Source organism: Amblyomma americanum, chromosome 7, assembly GCF_052857255.1.
Source record: "Amblyomma americanum isolate KBUSLIRL-KWMA chromosome 7, ASM5285725v1, whole genome shotgun sequence".
Classification (NCBI taxonomy): domain Eukaryota; kingdom Metazoa; phylum Arthropoda; class Arachnida; order Ixodida; family Ixodidae; genus Amblyomma; species Amblyomma americanum.
This window is the reverse complement of record NC_135503.1, coordinates 77343723-77365168: the sequence shown is the minus strand read 5'-3', so window position 1 is coordinate 77365168 and position 21446 is coordinate 77343723. Positions and strand designations below refer to the sequence as shown.

At 45.2% G+C, this 21446-nt stretch overlaps 1 protein-coding gene across 2 annotated transcripts in view; it reads left to right on the top strand.

Annotated features, from left to right (window-relative positions):
- The first annotated feature begins 286 nt into the window (after window positions 1-286).
- The window catches only part of LOC144099332 (scm-like with four MBT domains protein 2), a 42568-nt gene continuing 21408 nt past the window's right edge, over window positions 287-21446 (top strand). The window contains exons 1-14 of one of the 2 annotated variants that reach the window (XM_077632555.1): window positions 287-397; window positions 3491-3580; window positions 6796-6881; window positions 7912-8179; window positions 8743-8831; window positions 9348-9437; window positions 9837-9984; window positions 11902-12005; window positions 12734-12868; window positions 13799-13922; window positions 16063-16145; window positions 17194-17262; window positions 18014-18273; window positions 20135-20166. In XM_077632555.1, coding sequence (XP_077488681.1) covers window positions 3502-3580; window positions 6796-6881; window positions 7912-8179; window positions 8743-8831; window positions 9348-9437; window positions 9837-9984; window positions 11902-12005; window positions 12734-12868; window positions 13799-13922; window positions 16063-16145; window positions 17194-17262; window positions 18014-18273; window positions 20135-20166 — 1567 coding nt within the window. In that variant the 5' untranslated portion in view covers window positions 287-397; window positions 3491-3501. Of the gene's footprint in view, window positions 398-447; window positions 525-3490; window positions 3581-6795; window positions 6882-7911; window positions 8180-8742; window positions 8832-9347; window positions 9438-9836; window positions 9985-11901; window positions 12006-12733; window positions 12869-13798; window positions 13923-16062; window positions 16146-17193; window positions 17263-18013; window positions 18274-20134; window positions 20167-21446 lie in introns of those variants that run through there. The other variant, XM_077632554.1, reaches the window with a different exon arrangement.

Sequence of the window (21446 nt, the reverse complement as noted above, 5' to 3'; positions counted from 1 at the left end):
AGATATTCTAGGGACCATAGTTCTGCCAAGCAAGTGCTGCGTCGTGCCGCACAGGTGGTTCAGCTCGCTCGCACAAACGGATGTTTTTTTAGCGAAGAAAGCATCAGCTGTTTGAATAATATTTTATGTAGCCTGAAAAGCAGGTATGTTGCGCAAAGGAAGAAAATGTGTCTCAGTGTGAAATTACGATGACGTTTTTTTATTTAAAAAGACCGTTTTCGCTCCGAAAAAGTACCTTAGTTTCGGTTTTGGTTTTACAGTTAAAAAAAGAAAAAGATAAAAAGAAGGTTGGCATTGCTGGTGCCGCTGTCGCCGCCGTTGCATGTTCGGGAGAAGACGACGGTCAATTGGCGTCTTGCGCTGACAATTTTGGTGATTTTGATCCGGAAAGCGCTCGGTAAGTTCGTCTTCCTCCTTTAGTTTCGCGTTAATCGTGAATGGGAGTCCATATCAGCCGCAAACGGTCGCAGCGTGCTGATCAACTGTTCGTTGAACGCTATCACAGCTCTTCAGCTGCTGCACCGGTAGGTCCAGCCGCTTTCATCGCCTGAATTGATGTTGCCGCAGTAGCTGTTCGAAATATTTAGGAAGTTCAAAATAATTTTCAGGTGTCCAGTCGTGTCATGCATCCATGTATTAAGGTAGTGAGAGTGCGCATGCTGCGCTTCTTATGGAGTTTCATACTTGTTTTGCGAGTCTCGGCATTATTCGGATCAGTCATGCCCAGCCCTTCGTGCCGGGTTACAATGTGACAGTTTAACAGAGCGAAGTGTCGTGATGCGCAAATAATCAGGAGATCCAGCGAAGTACGGAACAATAGATTTGTGCGTTGTCCCTTCGGAATGCCCGGGCCGAGCACTGCGGGGCCACTTGGCGAACGATCTGCTATTTCCAGCGCAGCTCTGCTTATTTGCGGGACAGATCCGTGTTCACTATTTATTGTTGACGCTGCTTGCGGAAATTACAGCGATAAGCACGAACAAATAAGGAAGGCGGACGTACTTCCATCTTATTTTGCGCTGTAAAAAATTTCGTACGTACGATATGGATTGCAGCGCGTTCCCAAACTTTGACGCATCTCGCGAATATGATCCTACGCGTTTTCTTTTCGTGTGCCTGTTCTTGGTTTTTTTTGCTTGCTTGCTTAGACTGCTTAGAAAAAATCAAGCGCAGCGCGCCTCTGGCATATATGTGTGATCGAGTCGCGCTTAATTGCGCAAGCGCTGCGCATGAAAATGTTAATCGCATGCGTGTGTCTGGTAATTAAGGCGTGTTCAGTCATTTACCTGAACATTCTCGAACTAGAAGCGTCGAATTTTAAGGCTCATACGTATTTTCGGCTCGAGACGCACCGATCGCATCCTGTTTTTGCAGGCGTAGTACTGTACGTTGCTTTTGTTAAGTGCACGTACGTGCAAAATAAAAAAAAAGATAAAGGTAAATGCGCTCTACTCGGCTCTGCAACGATATGCGCATACCATCGTTCACTTCGTGTTCCAGATCGCGCAAGCGATGATCGTTTTTATGGGTTTTGCTAATGGATGATATTTCTTTTTTTTTGTATGTGTGTGTGTACGTGCGTTTCCGTTTTTGTTTGCTCATGACGGTGCCAGTAATGTCGTGTAGTAGTGTGATCTTTTTTACTCTCTGACCGAAGTTTAAACCGATATGGTCAATTAATAAATCTGCAGCACGAAAAACGCATACGCTGCGGTACGCACCCTCCAATCGTATGTATATATTACTGTTTTATTTAGCTAAATAAAAGTCTGAAAACCTTTAACTCGGGCCGAGCAAAAACAAAAATAAACCGCGCCGTGAGGGAAGGATCGAAAGGAGACAGAGATAAGCCGCCGTAGTGGTGGGCTCCGGGTTAATTCGACCACCCGGCCGCGTTTTGAACGTGTGCTCACAGCGCACATATGTCACGCAGACGGCTTTTGCGTTTCGCCTCCACGAACTCCGGTTCAACGTTCTTTTTAAGAATGTTGCTCCGGTTATCTTTAAACTTGAGGTCGCGAAAATGCATTGTGCGACACCGATTTCTATGGAATTCTGTTTCCTTCCTGCTTAGGCCGTCGGCATTTTTTGTCTAAATAATTTTTTTTTTTTTGCAATTCTGCAGCCTTTTAACGAAGACTGTCAAGTTCTAATTAAACAGAGCTGAGCAGCTATAGAGGAGCAGACATTTACAATTTCTCCATTTTTCTGCTGTTATTTCATACTTTACACCCGCCGCGGTCTCGGCTACTCAGCCGGAGTACCCGGGTTCGAAGCCGACCGCGCGGTGTCCGCGCGTTTCGATGGAGGCGAGAAGCAAAATGGTGTCCGTGCGCTGTGGTGGCGAAACAGAAAAGGCGCTCGTGTGCTGTGCAATGTCAGTGCACGTTAAAGATCCCCAGGTGGTCGAAATTATTCCGGAGCACTCCGCAACGGGGACCTCTTTCTCTCTCTCTTCTTTCACTCCCACCTTCTCCCTTCCCCTACGGTGCGGTTCGGGTGTCCACCGAGATTCAGACAATTACTGCGCCATTTCCTTTCCTCAAAAAAGAATTTTCCATTTTTCCGTGTGATGTGCGATGTCAGTGCACGTTAAATATCCCCAGGTGGTCCCACTACGGCACCTCTTTCTTTCTTCCTTCTTTCTTTCCGTTTACTTACGGCACTGTACTTGCAGTGTGGTTCGGGTGTCCACCGCGGGATATGTGAGACAGTTACTGCTCCATTTCCTTTCCTCAAAACCAGTTTTCATTTTCATTTTTCATACTTTTACAAAACTCATGTGCGATAATGTAACCTGTTGGTTATAGTATGTAAACCTCTGAAAAGAAAAATTTTTAGACCTAAATGTTAAACCTTTTTAAATAAGAAGTTAATAAAAATTCTGCTCCAAAGAGATTTTAACTTGTGTTGGAGTGTTTTTATGCCCCTGCAGATTTGTAAAAATGAAACTTTAAATGATTCCACACTTTTTGCTACTAGCATTTTTTGACAAATCAGTTCTTCAGGGTATGGCCTGAATCAAAAATGTGATCTGAGCAGCAGCTGCAACTTACTTTTTAAGTGCAACAAATTTGCCAAAAGCAGTTCAGTGGTGCCAGAGAAAAACTTTCTCTGTTTCAGTGCATACAGAACTTTTTAAATGAGAATTCATTTACTGTAGTAATTTTCACTTCACAGTTCTCATTGCCTACTCCTTTTTATTTCCCCTTCCCCTTTCCTTGCGCTTAGCGGCTAGGCCAGATCCATCCATACTAATCAGGTCGAACTATAAACTTTTGTGCAGTGAATCTATCTTCTTTGTCAACTTCGTTTTCTGAATTTCCTGCATGCACTTGAAATGCACTTTTGTTATGCATGGCAATGCATGTACCCCCAGTGCAATATGCACTTGCAAGAACTAGGGACCTTATGCACGATTCCTTGAATAAACGGGTAGTTTGGGTGTCATATTATATGTGTGCAACTGGTATGTGGGGTACTTGTGCAGGGCTGTCAGCAATGAGTGGCAAGGTGCCCAGCTCTCCCAAGAAGGAGATGGGCAGCCCCCACAAAAGGCCCAGCCTCACAGGAGCCACTGGTGAGTACTTAATTGTAGCAGCTCTCTCTCACTGCTTCACCTATTTGAGGAAATTGGTCAAGTGTCAGTTTCTCAGGCACTGTTTCCCAATATGTGAGAAGCACTATATCAGAAGTTACTGGTGGCATCGAAGATGTCGAATTTTCACTCTGGGGCCCAGTTAGTAGCCTCTTTCTTTTTCATTTGTCCCCCCCCCCCCTTGTGCATGCTCCTTGGGAAGAGATATACGCAGGCGGATAGGCCACATAGTGGAGCCTCTAGTCTCTGGTCGAGCAAATATGCTGAAAAGAATGATCCCATGTTTCTTAGGATACTAAATAAATAAATGAACAAAAGAAACTGAAAAATACATAAACTCTTGGTAGACATTCATAACATTCTTAGTTGAAGTGAGAAAAAACACTGGGAAACACAAACATTTCCACAATAAGCTAGCAATTGAATTATTACAAACTGATTACAAGAGGAGACGTTCGGAAAAACTCCTGTTGTCTGTCGGTTCCCTTGATGGTGAACTGGATCTACCACTCTTAGTGTTGTCACCCTTCTCGAGACTTTGTTGGTGGGAGGCAAATCTATGTATCCGCTGCAGTTTAAGGCTGAGATCTAAGAATGCGCTGTTTTTCAAACATTTAGGAAGCTGTAGTTCTTTAGTCGATCTGTCCAAAACTGTACTTAAGAAGACATGCTGCCCCTTGACCCCATCACACATTCTCTGGGGTGGGGGACTTAGCCTTTCCAGGATTTTTTTTTTTTTTGAGGGGGGTGGGGAGGTGTGGAAGACGCTCTAGCCCTCCGAGCCTCCTGTAGTCTGCACATATGGGTGGCATCACCACGGTCATATTAGCGATGCGTGCATAGTTTTCTGGCTGAACCGAGGTGAGGTTGGTTGGATGTCTTTGCTTTGCTGAGTTTTCAAACTTGTTTGTATGATGAGTGAAGATGTAACAGATAATGCCTGCAACATGCCTGCTTGCTCCTCCTTGTCCTGCTTTGTTTTACATTCGTTATTCTTTCTCTGGTGTGCATAATTTTGCGTAAACATGTAAGCAGGATCCACGGCTGAAGATTAGTGAATTTTTCAACAGAAGTCTCCATTTCAAAACGCGCCGCGGTGGCTCAGTGGCTAAAGCTCTCGTCTACTGAGCTGGAGCACCCGGGTTCGAACCCTGCCAAAGTGGCCGCATTTCAATGGAGGGGAAACGCAAAAGGCGCCCATGTGCTGTGCGATGTCAGCGCACATTAATCTTAGTAGCACGTTCAGTTGGGCGAGTTGGGGGAGCGCTTGTCCTGTCTTTTTTTTCTTTTGGTCCTCTGTCTTTTGTGTGCTGTTATTTCCAATCATCATCGTCATCCTGACTACACCCACTGCAGGGCAAAAGCCTCTCCCATGTCTCTCCAATTAACCCTGTCATTTGCCAGCTGCGCCGACCCTATGCTTGCAAACTTCCTAATCTCATCCGCCCACCTAACCTTCTGCCGGCCCCTGCTATGCTTGCCTTCTCTTGGAATCCACTCCGTTACCTTTAAGGACCAGCGGTTATCTTACCTTCGCAGTACATGCCCTGCCCAAGCCCATTTCTTCCTCTTGATTTCGACTAGGATATCATTAATACGCGTTTGTTCCCTCACCCACTCTGCCCGCTTCCGGTCTCTTAACCTTACACCTATCATTTTCCTTTCCATGGCTCGCTGTGTTGTCCTTAACTTAAGCTGAACCCCTTTTTGTTAGCCTCCAGGTTTCTGCCCCGTAGGTAATGTTAAATCCAAGTGGTCAAAATTATTTCCACTACCGCACCTCTTTCTTTCTTCCTTCTTTCACTCCTCTAGCCCTTTTCTTAGGCGCAGTTCTGGTGTCCACTGAAATGCATGAGACAGTTACTGGGTCATTTCTTTTCCTGAAAACCAATTTTCTCTATTTAAAGACGTCATTATTGATGGAAGCAGATTTATACAAGCACACAGGTGCTTTCAACATTGTCGTCACCACCACCAGCAGCATAATCATCACAAGCTTAGCTGTAATCAATGCACAAGTTGTTCATAGCACTGTGGAACCTTGAGCTGTATAAACTGTTTATGGAGGTGCTTGCCACTTTAGTGTGCTCTAGTGGGTCTGTGTTCTGTGGTGACGAAAACAATAGCCAATTAATCATTTTAGTCAGTGTGTTTGGGTTTGCCTGCTGACACTGTCATATCTGCATTTTTTTCTTTTGTTGCAAAATGTCCTCTTTACCTGTTTCTGTTTTCTTATTTGTCTGCTGCTAACACTGTAGCCACATTCAAAGCTACGGTGTTGCTTAGCAACATGTAACAGGGCACATCATATGCTCACAGAATGGCTTTGAAGCAACCGTATTAGGTTTGACCTTCTTACATTTGTGTGACTCTCTTGTTGTATGCTTGTCCTTTGTCTCAAAACATTACTTGGATGCTCCATCCTTCAAAAAATGAGGGGTGTTATTTTGTTGTTCAAGGAGACGAAGAAAAACTGGTCTGCTTGCTTTATGGCACAGTGCTTTAATTAATATGGTTCACCTTAATCGTCGTTATTGGCCCACTAAGTTTAATGTGTTGTAATGCACTCTTAACTATCGGCCATTGATGCCCATTGAAGTGTGATCAATTGTGCCTTGTCAGCCGTGGCCAATCCGTAATTTCCTGGCCTCCATGCTGCTTCTGGTTTTTGGACACCCCCGCTATGTTTCTGTTCCCTTGGTATTAGCTCTGTTCATCTGATGAACTGCCAAGTATCTGCATTATCGCAGAATTGGGATAATACTGTCATGAAGCATAAACCGTACAAGGGAGAATAATCAAGTGCAGAACCCTGAAGCAGTGGCTGTAAAATCATTATTATTGCAATTTATTGTAAAAGTGTGATCACCCGTATCAAAAGGTCAGTTTCATCCATGAGCCTGTCGACCTATAATACTATCCATTTTGTTACATGAATAAGCAGGGTATTGTATGGAATGTTCACTGACGTGAACGTAGTGGTTAGTGCTGCAAATAGTACACTGGCTTTTGCAGTTTGCGACTTGGTGTTGAGCTGCCTACTTGGGCTAGTTTGTTTTCTATGCCGCAGGTGCAAAACAGGTGAAGAGCTGTGATGCAAAGTTAGATCCGTGTGCTTTGTTGTTCCCTGTCGTCCTTGCATTTTTGCACTGCTTGTGTTACACTGGTGACCTTAAGGTCATAATCACCCTGTGCAGAAGAAGATGGGGAGCCAGAGTTCAACTGGGACGACTACCTGGAGAGCACACAGAGCGAGTCTGTGCCGGCCACAGCCTTTGCTCACGTGAGTATGTGCACTGTTGTTCGCCATGTGCAGCTGTCATGTGATACCTGTGCTTCATCATAGGCGACGTTAATGCATTATGTCCCTGAGTTCTTGTGCACCTGTGATGTGACTTCCAAGCACTAACGGGAGAGGCGGTGGAAAGGTTAACGGCATTAAGTGCTCGAGTCCCTAAATGATTTTATTTTCAGAGTGAGTGCACACCTACATTTGATGCCATCAACTGCCATGACGATGGTCACAAGAAGTAAAACCGTTTTGAGATCGGGGCTGTATTCTGATGTCTAGTGTTAGGTTAACTGTAATGCGATGCTAGAGGCATCTTGAATTGGATGCTAGCTCACTTTGCGATAGTTGCCTGATACGAAGTTATGGTGAAATATATGACCACTTTGACATTTTTTGGCCCACAAGGCCATGAGCCCTGCATGCATATAAAGAACTAAGATGTGTACTGGTTCATCGTATTGATGGAAACACTGATATCTGAAGTAGTTATGATAATTATCTTGGCTACTGGCAAAACTTAGCAATTTTGCCGGAAGTACAGAATACATATGTTGAGCGGTAGTAAACTCCTGTGACATTGCACTATCCGCAGTCAGGAGTCACCGTTTACCTTTCACTGTGTTCGAGGCGACAGACAAGTTAAGTGGTCACAACGGGCGTGCGGCGCGTGCTGCTCTTCCTTCTTTCCTTCCTGTCCATGCACTGGCTCGTGGGAGGCAAAAGTTCACCAATGCAGCTTAGTTAGCAAGCTGAGTTTGAGACCCCCACATTAAAATGTGCAGCACCAGAAGGGACTACCTGCCATGGTGGCTCAGTGGCCATAACATTTTTACACGGCTTTGCATTTTCTGTGGTGAAGCAACCTCAGTTTTTAGCTGTTGGAACATATGAAGCAGATGGAATCAGTATCCATTAACAAATACAGAACCCATACCTTGGTATTCTCAGATGCAGCACCTGCAGAGACCTGTTTTCCCAAGTGAAACACTAAGTGAAATGCATGGGAACCTTTGGCATCCAGGTGGAGCACAGTCTGGAAAGCGGCCTGCGTCCCGGGATGAAGCTGGAGGTGCCCCTAAGCTCGGCCGATGGCGGCACCAGCAATGGCAGTGGCGGAAATGTCTACTGGCTGGCCTCGGTGGTGACCACGTGTGGACCGCTGCTGTCGCTTCGCTATCTCGGCTATGGAGCCGACCGCTCGGCTGACTTCTGGTGTGACGTCGGCACCAACGAGGTGCACCCGCTGGGCTGGTGTGCCCGCAACCATAAGCCCCTCAAGCCACCCCCAGGTGAGGGACACAACATGCACAGCTGTGTTCTGTGATTTTACTCGCATTAATTGTGTGTTAAAATGTTGCTATAGTCTTTTTTTTGCTGATAATGAAAATGAAAAGTTTCCCCCTGTGTAACAAACTCAATATTATGGAGTGACTTTTTTTCCTCTGCTGCACTGTCAAAAGCAGTCCTCATGTTACAATATTGGTTGCGATACATTTGGGTAAATACAGCATGTGAACAGCAAGCAATGTTTTGGCCTAGTCAGCTCATCTGCAGTTTTTAAAACCCTGCATTGCGAGAATGGGATGAGGAAAAATGTGTTTTTTTCTCGTTTCATCCGCATCACGTCCATATTTTTTAAGGAACTCTGTCACAACTCTTTAGGTGAAGGAATAATTGTCGGAAGGAGGCAGTGGTAATATGTGGCTATGCAAGGAAAGGCGAGAGCAGTTTAGACCTAACTGAAATGCCGTGGCAGGTAGCTCAGCGTCATCCTTTTCTTGTTGAAAAAATGAACATTGAACTGGCTTGCGTTTCACTGTGCTCTGGGACTTCTCTGTGTGTCCCGTGGCAGCCATCTTGGAGAAGCACCTGGACTGGGAAAAACTGCTGTCCGATGAACTGGAGAGTGCTGTCACAGTGCCAGCCTATGTGCTTGAGATGGTGAGTAGCAGCTGGCTGAATGCAGGCACCCTGAAAGTTGCTGCATGCTTTGTCACACGAGTTAGATATTCATAGACTATGGGGTGTGAGTCTCTGGGGTCCAGTCTTTGGAACTGTACAGAAAAAAAAAAATGAAAGGAAGTAATTTCTGTTACTTGTAGAATTAATTTCAGTATGTACGTATATATTGCATGAATAAGCCTTGTGTGTTTTATCTCGCGAAAAAAGGTGGTTGTATTCGCTATTGCGCTTTCTATTTTGTGTCAAAAATTAAAGAAAATGTTTCATGTTTCATGTACAGAAGTATAATAACAAAGCACAAACTGCTTAGTGACAGAAGTGTGCGCATGTTGCTGGCTTAATCATTACTCTTTTGGACACTTTTGGATGGGACTCAAGGGGTGGTAATATGAAGTTGGAGGAATATGTGGCTCTAACAGCTGACACTAAAAATGTATGCGAACAGGAATGTGCCACAAAGCATGCCATGTGTGTTTTTTTCGTGCGTGCATGCAGAAAGGTTCGGCGCCCATTGACCAGATCCAGCCGGGCATGAAGCTGCTGGTGCTCGAGGAAGAGAACCCACTGAATGGGTGGGCTGCTTCTGTGAGTCTCCTCTTGTCCTCTCTATTGGGGGGGCGGATGAATTTGCCTTGAGCAATCTCTGCCTTGAAAGAGGCTGAGATTGTGGTCATTGTTCAGCGGCTTTGGTGCTTTGCAGCTTTGGGGCGGACTTCACCAGGTGTGCAGTTTAGCTAGGATGAAACGCAGCATGTGTCCACTATTCGCATTGTAACTATGCCTTTTTTATAAATAAATTTTGTGCAGATTTTTATTTGTTTTCATTGAATAGATGCATTCATTGCGTGGGTGAGTTTGTTATGTGAGTAAATATGACACTTTGTGCTTGCTCTGTCAAAGACAGCGTTTGCATCTTTGATGCATCCTCTGTTGCAGTTGTCTGTGGCTTAATTTTTTTTCCCTTCTGGCTGCCATGTTGCGCAGGTCCTCAAGAACGTGGGTGGTCGTCTCCTCCTGCGTTACGATGGGTGCGATGACCCTCAGTGGGACCTGTGGCTGTTCTACCTGTCACACCGGGTCAAGCCTCTCGACACACCCTCGCATGGCAACCAGAGCTATCGTCCGCCTCAGTGTGAGTACGCAGCCTTATACTGCCATGGTTTTTACGGTGAGAGCCATTATTGGGAGCCTCCCTGAATCGTCACTGAAGCCGGATCCACAATACGGAGAGGTGGTCTGGCTGTCTGGCATATTTTAAATTACCTTCAAAATCATATTTACAATTTCTTTTAGTTTTAAAATTTGCTTAAATTTAACATTTGATTTAAATAAAGATTTAAATAAAATAAAAATGTAAAATTTTTTAAATAAAAATTTTGAGCTAAAAATTTTTCTGAAATAACTTTTTTTTTTTCTCTGAGCGGGTATTAAGCCCTCTTCTTGAAAAGAGTGCAGTGATAAAAATTTAGAGCTAAAAATTTTTCTGAAATAATTTTTTTTTTTCTCTGGGAGGGTATTATAAGCCCTCTTCTTCTTGAAAAGAGTGCAGTGGAGGACACTGGCACATCTCTTCTCATGCTAACCTTTCTTTATGGACAGAACAAGGAGTGCAAACAAGTCTGTGAACAAGTTTTTTTGTTTAGAATTTTTGTGGTTTAGCTGGCTCACTGAATTTTGGAAGTTTTCCGCAGTGACCGGTGATGGCTCTTATCGAATGTTTTAACTCAACCATAGCCTAGTGTAATCTTTTTTTTTTAGTCCTTTTACCTTCTTGCACAGTGTGCAGTCACCTAATACAAACATACCAGTAGCAGCGGAGAAATACTAAATGGGGTAAGCTGGACCATTTTGTGACCGTTCCATTGGAAGGATATACGGTACAAGGGGATGCCTTCTGTGTTCTTGTCCTCGTTCCTTTGCTGCTTAACCAGTAACACATCTGCACTAGACTGTTGTTTCCTGGTGCTCTCCTTGTCTTCATGGCAACTTTCATTTGTGTCGCCAAGAACAAGTGAGTTGTGAGAGCCTGTTGTAAGTGCAGCCTACGTTCTCTGCAGCGAGCATGTTGCCTGAATACAAAATGGTTGCTTGTGTGCGGAGCAGAGCCTTCTTCTCCTGTGTCCCTGTCTCGTTTGTACTGCCATTTTAGACTCGAGCACAGTGCCACTTAGTCCATCAGGAAGTCTTACTTGCAGTATTATGTGATCTGAGAGAGTAGTTCGGCGGTAGGCTTCGAAACATGGTAACCTTGGTAACATGATTCTGATGTTGTACTATTTAATATTCTAAGTCACTGTAGTAGCTGTATATTGCAATTAACTCTCAGCACGTGATGCTTTGGAATCTGTGCAGTTAATGTGCATGCTTAAATATGTCACTGCTCTGCATATCACACCCAGTTTTCGAGGCCTTGATGAATGGCAAAACGAAAGCATGGTAAGACACGTAATGAAATGCTAGTCATTGCATATGCTCACAGCACATGATGTGAGCACATGTAGTGACTAGGATTGCATTCCATTGGTGTGAGCACATGCAGTGACTAGCATTTTGTTTTGTACTTTGCCATGTTTTTAAGCATGTGCACTGATTGTGCAGATTCCACAGCCTCACACTCTTAGGAGAGAAATGAAGTAGAGTGGGTCAACCATGTGCCTTCCAGTGCAGCGGGGCGTCAGCTTCAGTAATATGTCACTTCTTTGTGCAAGCATCCATACTTCTCTTACTTTTACTGAGCATAGCAACTGTTATGGCATAGGTAGTTGTAACCCTGAAAGTCTTCTTCCTGTGGGAGGATTTGGGCTTGAGAGAGCATATTGTTCATGAGAATTCCATTGTATAGTGTACTTTGATGGAATTCAGTGCTTCCCTTGAAATGTTACCACTGAGGTGGAAGGCATTGTAGGCATTCTTGCTCCCAGCATTGCCCTCACTTTGAGGTTCTGGCCTTTAGCTGGGAGTGTTCTGTGGAGGGAAAGCTTATGTGTGAAGTGCAGTGGAAGACCTTCAGGTGGCGCAAGACTCAGCTGAGCCCATGTGTGACATGCAGGCATTGAGAGCCTGCACCCTCTGGATGAGTGGAAGCAAATCCTGCGCGAATCGATGGACGAGGCCCAGAAGTACAACAGCAAGATTCTGGCCAACATACTGCAGGTGGGCTCGGCTGTTGGGCTCTGTTCATATTTTCGTCAGCTTTGATATGCTTAACTTCTGGCCTGTCATTCCGTTTGATTGCATGCTGCGTATTGTAGATAAGAATTGAGTTCTTAAGACATCTTTAAGGCAGCACTGTGTACTTTCAGCTTAAACTGTTGTATCATGGTCATTTCAGAATAGAATTCTTGAAAAAATCAGCATGCGTTCTTATTGTGGGTACCAATAAACTGTACACAGTGGAGAGTATTGTGAAATTACTGCAATTGGTGGAATGGTCGGGAGGTTTGAGATGTCTGAAATATATAAAAGTATATTGCAAAAAGACAGTTTAGGTATAATTGTTAAAATTTTTAGTTCCAAATGTATGTCCCTAAGATGTCTTCTTAGGGACACAAAGATGCTTTCAGACTAGTCACAAAACTGCCCAGTGTTTATCATTTGTGATTTGGACATACCATGGTCATTGCATTTGTTTGGTTTGTTTGTCACAGCTGCAAAAGCAGCCCAACTACTGATGTAATTGTGTTCGCATGACCAGACACAGTCAGCAGTCCGTCCAGCTTTTTGTCTCCCATCCACAGCAGTGGCTTTGTAAGAGAAATGTGAAGACGCCTTGGCTGCATTGCAGAAAAATTGGAATGTGGCTGTCCCGATCCAGTGGGTCAGTTGGTGACTGCCCCCTGTTCTGCTAGTGACTGAAGCCTGGGTGGGGCCTTTGTTTACAGCCCCCGGTGCCACTGTGTGAGCACACCTTTGAGGTGGGACAAAAGGTGGAGCTGTTGCACCCTGTGAGCCGCAGAGAGGCCTGCCCTGCCACCGTCACGGCCACCCTTGCATCGGGACAGTGGTTCCTTGTCCAGGTTGGTAGCAGGTGCTAGGCAGTATTGTTTGTGCGTTTTTGCCTCAGTTTTGTTGCTGCATCGCTTGCTGTAAGCTGTTGTCCTGCTGTGTTGGAAAGAGTGCAGTCAGAGACGTAAAAAGTGCGAGGTGTCCGAAAAAAAGTCGCAGGCAATCAGTGCAGTTCATGCGGCGGTGTATGCGTTAGCATTAGAGACTGTGTGACCAGTTTGTATGGATGGAGTTAAACCACTGACATTAATCCAGTTTTGTTACTGATTGAACGTACGAAGTGCAGTCACTGACAGCCTGAGAGTCGCCCTCTCCTTTGTCCGTGTGCACCCGCTGGCACGCCGCGTGACCCCAGATTGTCGAAAAGTTGGTTTCTCCTAGCAGCGTGCGAGTCTGCTGGTGAAGGTTGCTGTAGCTATCTTAAGCAGCATGAAAAAAAAATTTTTCATTTTGTTCATACCTTGGTTCTGAATATAACTAGAAATGAGTTCTGAAACTGTTGAAGTGAGGAGAAAAAACTCGTGTTATATTTGTGTAAATATGGCAGTAGTGATTGGCTGTATGGTGAAACAGTTTAAATAATTACAATGTGTAAAGGAAAGGGTGGATTGAGTCATGTATGGGTTTAGGTGCTTGGGGAACCCCAAAAAAGCACTTCGAGGGGCCCTGAGGCTCTGCAGAGCCCAGTTTGAGAACCCGTGCGCTAGGCTATGAAGCAATTAATGCGGTAGGGCTCCAGATCAACTTTGTCTATCTGGGGTTCTTCTACGTGTGCTGTGCTGCTGTGACATGGCTGAATGACAGTGTATATGCCTCTAGACCAGAAATGAACTACACTTTTTTCAGGCCATTTGAGGTCCCCTCTGTGTGAATTTTCTGGGACCTTAATTGAGTGTCACTGGGAATGTTACCAAATGCCCATTGATTAAACCATTTTGCAGGTGGACGACCTGCGGCACCCCGCGGAGGCACCACCGCTGGTTCGCTGCTGCCACTCTCGGTCACAGACACTTTTACCAGCTGGGTGGGCTCAGGAGCATGGGCTGCCCCTCCTGGCACCACCTGGTCAGTCAGAGAGTGGCCGCATGCCATGTTCTTTCCTCGTTGTGACACCCTTGCCCTTGCTTGTCTGCTCAATAGTTCAGCTGCTCTGTTAGCCATAGGTTAATGTGCTAGATAGATGGGGCGTGTTATAAATATAATGCCAGTGGTAGGTGCCATGAGAAGCTCGCTTTATCGCCACCAGGCACCAATAACTGCATATTGTCCAGAAATTGGGATTTGCTTGGTCACTCAATTTTGGGTGAGTGAGGGAGGAAGTCACTATGAAGGGAGAAACAAGTAGCTGCATTTTATCTTGGAGGGGAAGCGAATGCATGGTGCTCAAGTGCTCATCAGATTCAGTCCACAGAAGCTTTGAGGCACATGCCAGTAATTACTTAATTTTTTCCCCCTGTTCAGTTCATCCAAAAGGCTCAGGGAAAAAAAAATTGAACACTTGTGAAGTGCTCAAAGACAAAACGCCAAACAAAGCAGTTGAACACTGCAGTGTTCACTGAGGCACCAGGGTGTGGCCTCTAAGGAACAGGATGCATTACATGTTAGCTAAGGCATGCCATTCTGGCGAAACCACTGTTCTATTACTGTGGCTTATTTTGAGTGTTTCTCTGCATTTTTTTTAGCTTGGTGCAGTACAGAGTGAAATTAGCTGTGGGTTTCATTGGTCTAGATTGCTTTAATGAATGCTTGTATCTTTCAGTAATGGCTTTGACTGCAGAAATTTTTAGTATTTTAGTTCATTTTTTTATTCTTCATGTTTATTTTAACATTACCTTAATTCATAAGAAAGGAGACGTCAAGGACTTGAAAAATTAGACCGATCAGCTTACAGCCCATTGCCTACAATGTGTTTACTAATGTAATCACTAATAGAGTCAGGACAACCTTAGAATTCAATCAGCTAAATGATCAGGCAGGCTTTTTTAAAGCATACTCAACGACAGTAGACGATATTCACACTGTCAATCAGGTGGTAGAGAAATGCGCAGAGTACTACCAACCGTGCAATTGGCTAATAGCATTGCCTTGCTAAGTCACTCAGGAGATGAGCTGCAAAGCATGATCAATGCGATAGACAGGCAGAGCAGAGCAGTGAGTCTAAAAATTAACATGCAGAAAACAAAAGTAATGTTCAACAGCCTAGCAAGGGAACAGCAGTTCACAATTTGTAGCGAGGTGCTCGAAATGGTAAGGGAATGCGTCTGTCTACCTATAGGGCAGGTAGTGACAGCTGATCCGGATCATGAGATCTAACTAGAAGGATGAGAATGGGGTGGAGCGCATATGGCAGGTTCTCTCAGATCATGAATGGCAGTTTGCCAATATGCCTAAAGAGAAAAGCGTACAACAGCTCTATGTTACCAGTACTCACCTACGGAGGAGAAACGTGGAGGCTAACAAAAAGGGTTCAGCTTAAGTCAAGGGCAACACATTGAGCCATGGAAAGGAAAATGATAGTGTAACGTTAGGAGACTGGAAGCAGGCAGAGTAGGTGAGGGAACAAACGCAGTTTAATGACAGCCTAGTCGAAGTCAAGAGGAAGAATTGGGCTTCGGCAGGGCATATGATGCGAAGGCAAGATAACCGCTGGTCCTTAAGTGTAACGGAGTGGATTCCAAGCGAAGGCAAGCGTGGCAGGGGGCGGCAGAAGGTTAGGTGGGCGGATGAGATTAGGAAGTTTGTGGGAATACGGCAGCTGCAGCTGGCAAAGGACGGGGTTAATTGGAGAGACTTGGTAGAGGCCTTTGCCCTGCAGCGGGCATAGTGAGGCTGATGTTTACTTTTGTCTTGTCTGTAGTGCATTTCTCCTCCTTTGTTCACAAATACAGAAATTCTGTTTACATGAAGAGCACTGCCTTTTGTGGAGAAAGTGGCTTGACAGAAGTCTGATTTTCCCGCTTCTCTATTTTCGTCCTATTTTTCCCTTATTGTTTTAGTTCACCGTCGCCCCTGTTTAGTTCACCACTGTGTGTGCTGCAATACTGGAAGCCACTATGCCTTCTTTGGAGGCAGTCTAGGCTAAGTCTACTCTGGGGTCATGAGCTGCTTATGGTCCAGTGGCTGTAATAACTGTTTGCCATACTGTTGAGCAGTATTGCCACAAGCCAGGCAATTTCAGCAGCATGGTGCCCTTGTTACATTGCAGGCTATACATGTGAGACGTTCAGCTGGGACGAGTACCTCAGGTCATGCGCTGCCAAGGCTGCTCCAAGGTCCTGCTTTCACCTGGTGAGTGAACTGTCGATAGACGGCACAGTTGGAGGTTCACACTTGCTGTAGGGTTTTAGTAAACCATATTTTGTGGCCTTTGGGAAAACACTGTGCAGGTCGCTTTGTGATCATGTACAGCTGTTTGGCACACCTTTCCTCTTGCCTAGCTTCACACACTCGCTACCACATCTACCCCCATAGCGAACAACTTTTTCCCCCCAAAATTTTGCAAATATTTTGGTGTTGTGTTTATTGTGTCGTGTAATGTCTTAGCAAAAATTTATGTTTCCACATTCATTATGCGAGGATATTCATTCTGTTGCAAAATCTAAGGGTCGCATAACATCTGGGCCGAGGTTACCACCTGCGTTGTGTGTGGCTGTGCCAGCTAGTAACTCGGTCTGAAGTGGTGAAAAACAAGGTGGCATGGTGGCTTCTTTTCTTCTCTTCTTGCGTTTAGGCAGTGAGTTGAGTGAGCTGCAGAAATCTCAGCTTTTTCATGTATTTTAATATTTGTTTTATTTTGCCAAAATTCATCTTGGACACCCAGGAACATAAACAGCAGCCTAACTTCATCAGAAAGGTGCACTTGTTGTGCGCATGCTGAAACGACTAGCCAAAGCATGTAATAGAAGTTTGTTGTTGTTGGTCGAGTTGGTGACGGTATTCCATGACTACAGCGCGATGAACGGGATGTAAAAGAAGTAAGCACGCAGGGACAAAACACAGTGCTGTAATAAGAAATGGACAGTCATTTTAATGTATTGTATTAAGTTTTTAACATCAGTGATTTGCCTTGTAGTTTGGCATGCACTAATGCTGTGGTCAGTAAAGTTTTCTTGTAGTGTCCTAGAAGATTTCTGTTGGTCTGCACCTCATTTCATTACCTCACATGGCCCTGAAATGTTGGCAAAGCCAATATAGTGATGGAGAGAACATGTGGTAACCACCTTTTGTGCATGCTGTTGTGTGCCATATACCTGTGGTGTTTTGTAGTGCTACTAGATCACGGATGGTCTGAGGTTGATCTGTTGTCCCTGTGTTATTGTCTTCTCTTCTGTAACAGGAAGAAGACACTCTGGGCTTTGAGCCAAACCAGAAGCTGGAGGTGGTCAGCAGCAAGAATCCCAATGAGGTGGGCACGCATCTCTCATCTGGGGAGTCGAGAAATGCTGGTTGAGTTACTACAGATTCAGCCCTTTCTACACCTTTCCCACAGTGTTTTGTGATTGTAATTTCTGTTTATTATTGTTCTAATTTTCTGGTGATGGCTTGAAGGTTTTGCATAAACTAGTCAGTATCGAAAACATTAAAGGGCTACGAAAGATGACTGTGTACAGGTAGTAGCAGTAGTTAGAACATTTCACGTGTTGGACTCTGTGCAATCATGGTTTATGGTTTATGGGGGTTTAACTTCCCAAAGTGACTCAGGCTACTAGGAACACCGTAGCAAGGGCTCCGGAATTTTTTACCACCTGGGGTTCGTCTATTTTTCTGCGGTAGCGAAGGAGTTAACATGCACTGGCATCGCACAGTACACGGGCCTCTAGACTTGCGAGTCAGCAGCCAAGCGCTGTAACCGCATCCATCACAGAACTTCTTACTGGTATTGAATCATTCCCTGCATGTTGGGTGTTTAAAACTCCGAACCCATATTAAACATATTTCTCGTGTCAGATTCCTGCGTACTATGTTGAGCTTGTTTTGTGAAGAAAGGAAAGTGACTGATAGCATGGTGACAAGCAAGCATTTGGGAGGGTGAAGACTCATTAATTTAGGTCTCGGCTCAGGCCTTTCATTTGTAGCTTGGAAGCACAGCAGTGTTGAACAGAATTCAGTTTTAAATGTCACTGCCCTTGCTGTGTTGCATGCGCACGCCCACTCAGCTGTGTGTGGGCACGGTGGAGCGGGTGTGCCCGCCCCTGGTGTGGGTTCGCCTGGAGGACGGCACCGAAGGCGGCACCAGTGTGGTGCTGCCACTGCGCTCCCAGCAGCTCTTCCCCGTCGGCTGGTGTGGCTCCAATGGATGGCCGCTGCGTGCCCCCCGCGACTGGCCACCTCCGCGCCGGCCCTCTGTACAGCCGCCACTGAGGCGAACAAGTGGCACTGCAGCGCCGTCATCTGCTGCCGGCACTGAGGCAACCAGGTGGGGTAAAACTGAAGGTCTTATAAATTTGCTTTTCAGTACTGTCTTATTAAATCGAGCTTGCTTTGTTCAGATTCCTGGTTTATGGAAACTGATGGCCCGCCGTGGTGGCTCAGTGGTTAGGGCGCTCGGCTACTGATCCGGAGTTCCCGGGTTCGAACCTGACCGCGGCGCTTGCGTTTTTATGGAGGCCAAACGTGTGCTGTGCGATGTCAGTGCACGTTAAAGATCCCCAGGTGGTCGAAATTATTCCGGAGCCCTCCACTACAGCACCTCCTTCTTCCTTTCTTCTTTCACTCCCTCCTTTATCCCTTCCCTTACCGCACAGTTCAGGTGTCCAATGATATATGAGACAGATACTGCGCCATTTCCTTTCCCCCAAAACCAATTATTATTATTCAAACTGATGCTTGGTCCCTGTGAACAACACTTGCATTATTAAGGCTTCTCTTAGTTTGAACCCTGCGTAACTCAGATTTCTAAGTTAGAATTTTTGAGAGTCGACTGTACTTCTTCTTTGAGGGGTCTAGTTACTCTATTTACTCGTGTAATTTGCGCACCCCTGATTTATTACTTCGTTTTTAAAAAAAGACTCACTCGCACATTTCATGCCCCGTGCTGTGTCAGGCTACAAGCGTGCACACAGGTGCACGCTAGGCAGGGTTGGGAGTATAAGCACGGCTGCATCGCTGTGTGCGGTTGCAAAAGGTGTGAATGGCGAGGGGACGAATTGCGCGCTGTTTGCCCGTATCGCTCACGCTAGCAGTTGCAGGAGCAAACCTCTGGTAACTGCCGGCGTGTGGTGGAACCCAAAACTACTGAACCAGTTGCTGTTTGGTTTTCCGCTAATCAGCCGGGCTGCACACGAGGGCTCTGTTTCATTGGCTTTTATCTCCATTTGCGTCTGCCTGCTTGCTTTGAACTGGGCAAGCGCTGTCATGCTGTCCCACAGGGAACTAAATAGCGTGGTGCGGGGCAGGAGGGGATATGCATCTTATATTTATAATTGGAGAACTTTTTATCCAGCAAAACGTGCAACTTGGGGGGTCGACGCTTAGATGGCAACGGATGGTATGCATTGTGCATTATGACCGCTGCAGTGTGTTTTTGGATGTGTTCGCGAAACCTTTGCATAATTTGTGCACCCCCTATTTGAAGCAATAATTTAAAGAAAGCGTGCAAAATATGTGAGTAAATACAGTAATTCTCATGCTTAGGTTGCAAGTAATGAGACTTGCTCTTATTACTACAGAAACATTTTTTTCACTGCTGGGCATTGCAGCCAATCTTTCTTTACTGTTGCATTGCTCAGTGTCAGTTTTAACTTTTTCTGATTTGTTGTTTCTACATGGAATTAACTGGGCAGCTGGTAGCTATGTACCAAAAAGTAAGGTATTTGTGTATCAGAAATGCCAGCTGGTTGCGTTAGGCCTGGGCCAATGGCTCAGGCATCACTGATCAGGCCTGTATACCTGCATTTTAGTAAGCAGTTATTTGCAGCCGGATGTGAACGTGCAGGGAAATAACTGTGAAAGCTGGCTACAGAATTTTGCTTGAAAGCTGACAGGGAGTGGAAAGAAGTTTTGCACAGATGTAATGCGTAGACCCTCTGCACTGTGAATGAGTGCCAGTGTATAGAGATATCAGTGTTGGTGCAGAAATAACTAACAGTGTGTTGCTTCTTTCAACAAGCCATACAAGTTCATATTTTGTTTTGAGCCGTGACTCCATGCTTACATCCATTTTTCTGTTGGCTTTGCACACATTTTTTTTTTTGCATTGTTTGATAGCATACAGCAAAATGTGTACTTGATCTGCTGTTCGTGCTTTTGTAACATCTTTTTTTTTCCCTTCATTCCAGCAAAAAGTCTGGATCTGTGGAAGCCAAGTCAGGTGAGAGCTCATGTGTTGGAATTGTCATCGTAATCAGCCCCATCGATCTCCAATTAGTGCTATCCTAATACTGTCATCTCTGCAAAATGCAGTTCATTTACAATGGAGCAGTTATTTGACAAGCAGATCCATAAATACAATTGCTGTATTTACTTGCATACAGGTTTACTCTTTTTTTTTCTTTTAAAAATTGTACTCTTCAAACTCAAGGCAGGGATGTTGTCCAATATGCCAACAGCTAGGGTAGCGAGCAGACCTGATTACAAATTCTAAAAAGGAAGGGAAAATGATGGCAACAACGCTACTGCATCTTGGCCATCTCGGGGCCTTCGCATATACAGTGGCAGTTGCTGGTATTGTTAATTCCCTCAAAGCTTTCCCACACCCTTTCTTTTCTAAAACTGCTGCGCAAAAGATTCTTGGGTAAAGTTGATAAAAATATAAGAATGGGGTCCCACCGCAGTGTCACTGTGTCGACTGCGCACTTTAGAAGAAATGTCATGAAAAAGAAACTTTTCAGTTGCTCAGGCACTCACAAGTCATGCCTTCCGAACTTGGACACCATTCTCGGCAGCATTTAAGGGGGGACATGGGTCTTGAAATGGCAAAAAAATTAGCGGTGGCTTAGCTCTGCTATGCTTAGTATACTTAGTGAAAGGAGCCATTAACTGATGGAGCCAAACTGATGTCAGCCTGTGGGTCTGTCAGTTGTGCCGAACGGCCCAGGCAATGACTTCGGGGTCTGTCGAGCTAATTTCCCGAAGCCTACGTTGCTGCTGCAACGAGCAAGGCTTCTCTTTTTCCATGGCTTGCAACTGGAGGCCGAGCGCATTGCCTCCCGTATTCATTTGACCCCACACACACGGCCAGAAAAGGTGCATAGCTAGTCGTGGCGTCAATGCGCAGCGGTGAGCGGGTAAAGTGAAGGAGTTGGCGGCAGTCACGGCGGAGGCGCAGCTGTGACGTCACGCGCGGCGCACCTGTGGCGAAACTCACGCATGCGCAGTGGGAGCAGATGGCCAAAATGGGCGAAATCGCTCCAGGTAGCGTAGTGTAGCTTTAGCTACAAAAATGCGAAAATTTTTATTTAAAAATAATGGCATATTCGTGTTCAGCATAATCTGAAGTACCTACCTACAAAGCTTCAGGGTTTAATTCTACCTCCAGCTACTAAAAATAGATATATCTGACACATCCAAAGCACTGAAATGGTGATTTTGGAGCAGAATGCAGCAGAACTTCACTCCCGTCGCTCTCGCAACCATGTCCTAGATGGCCGC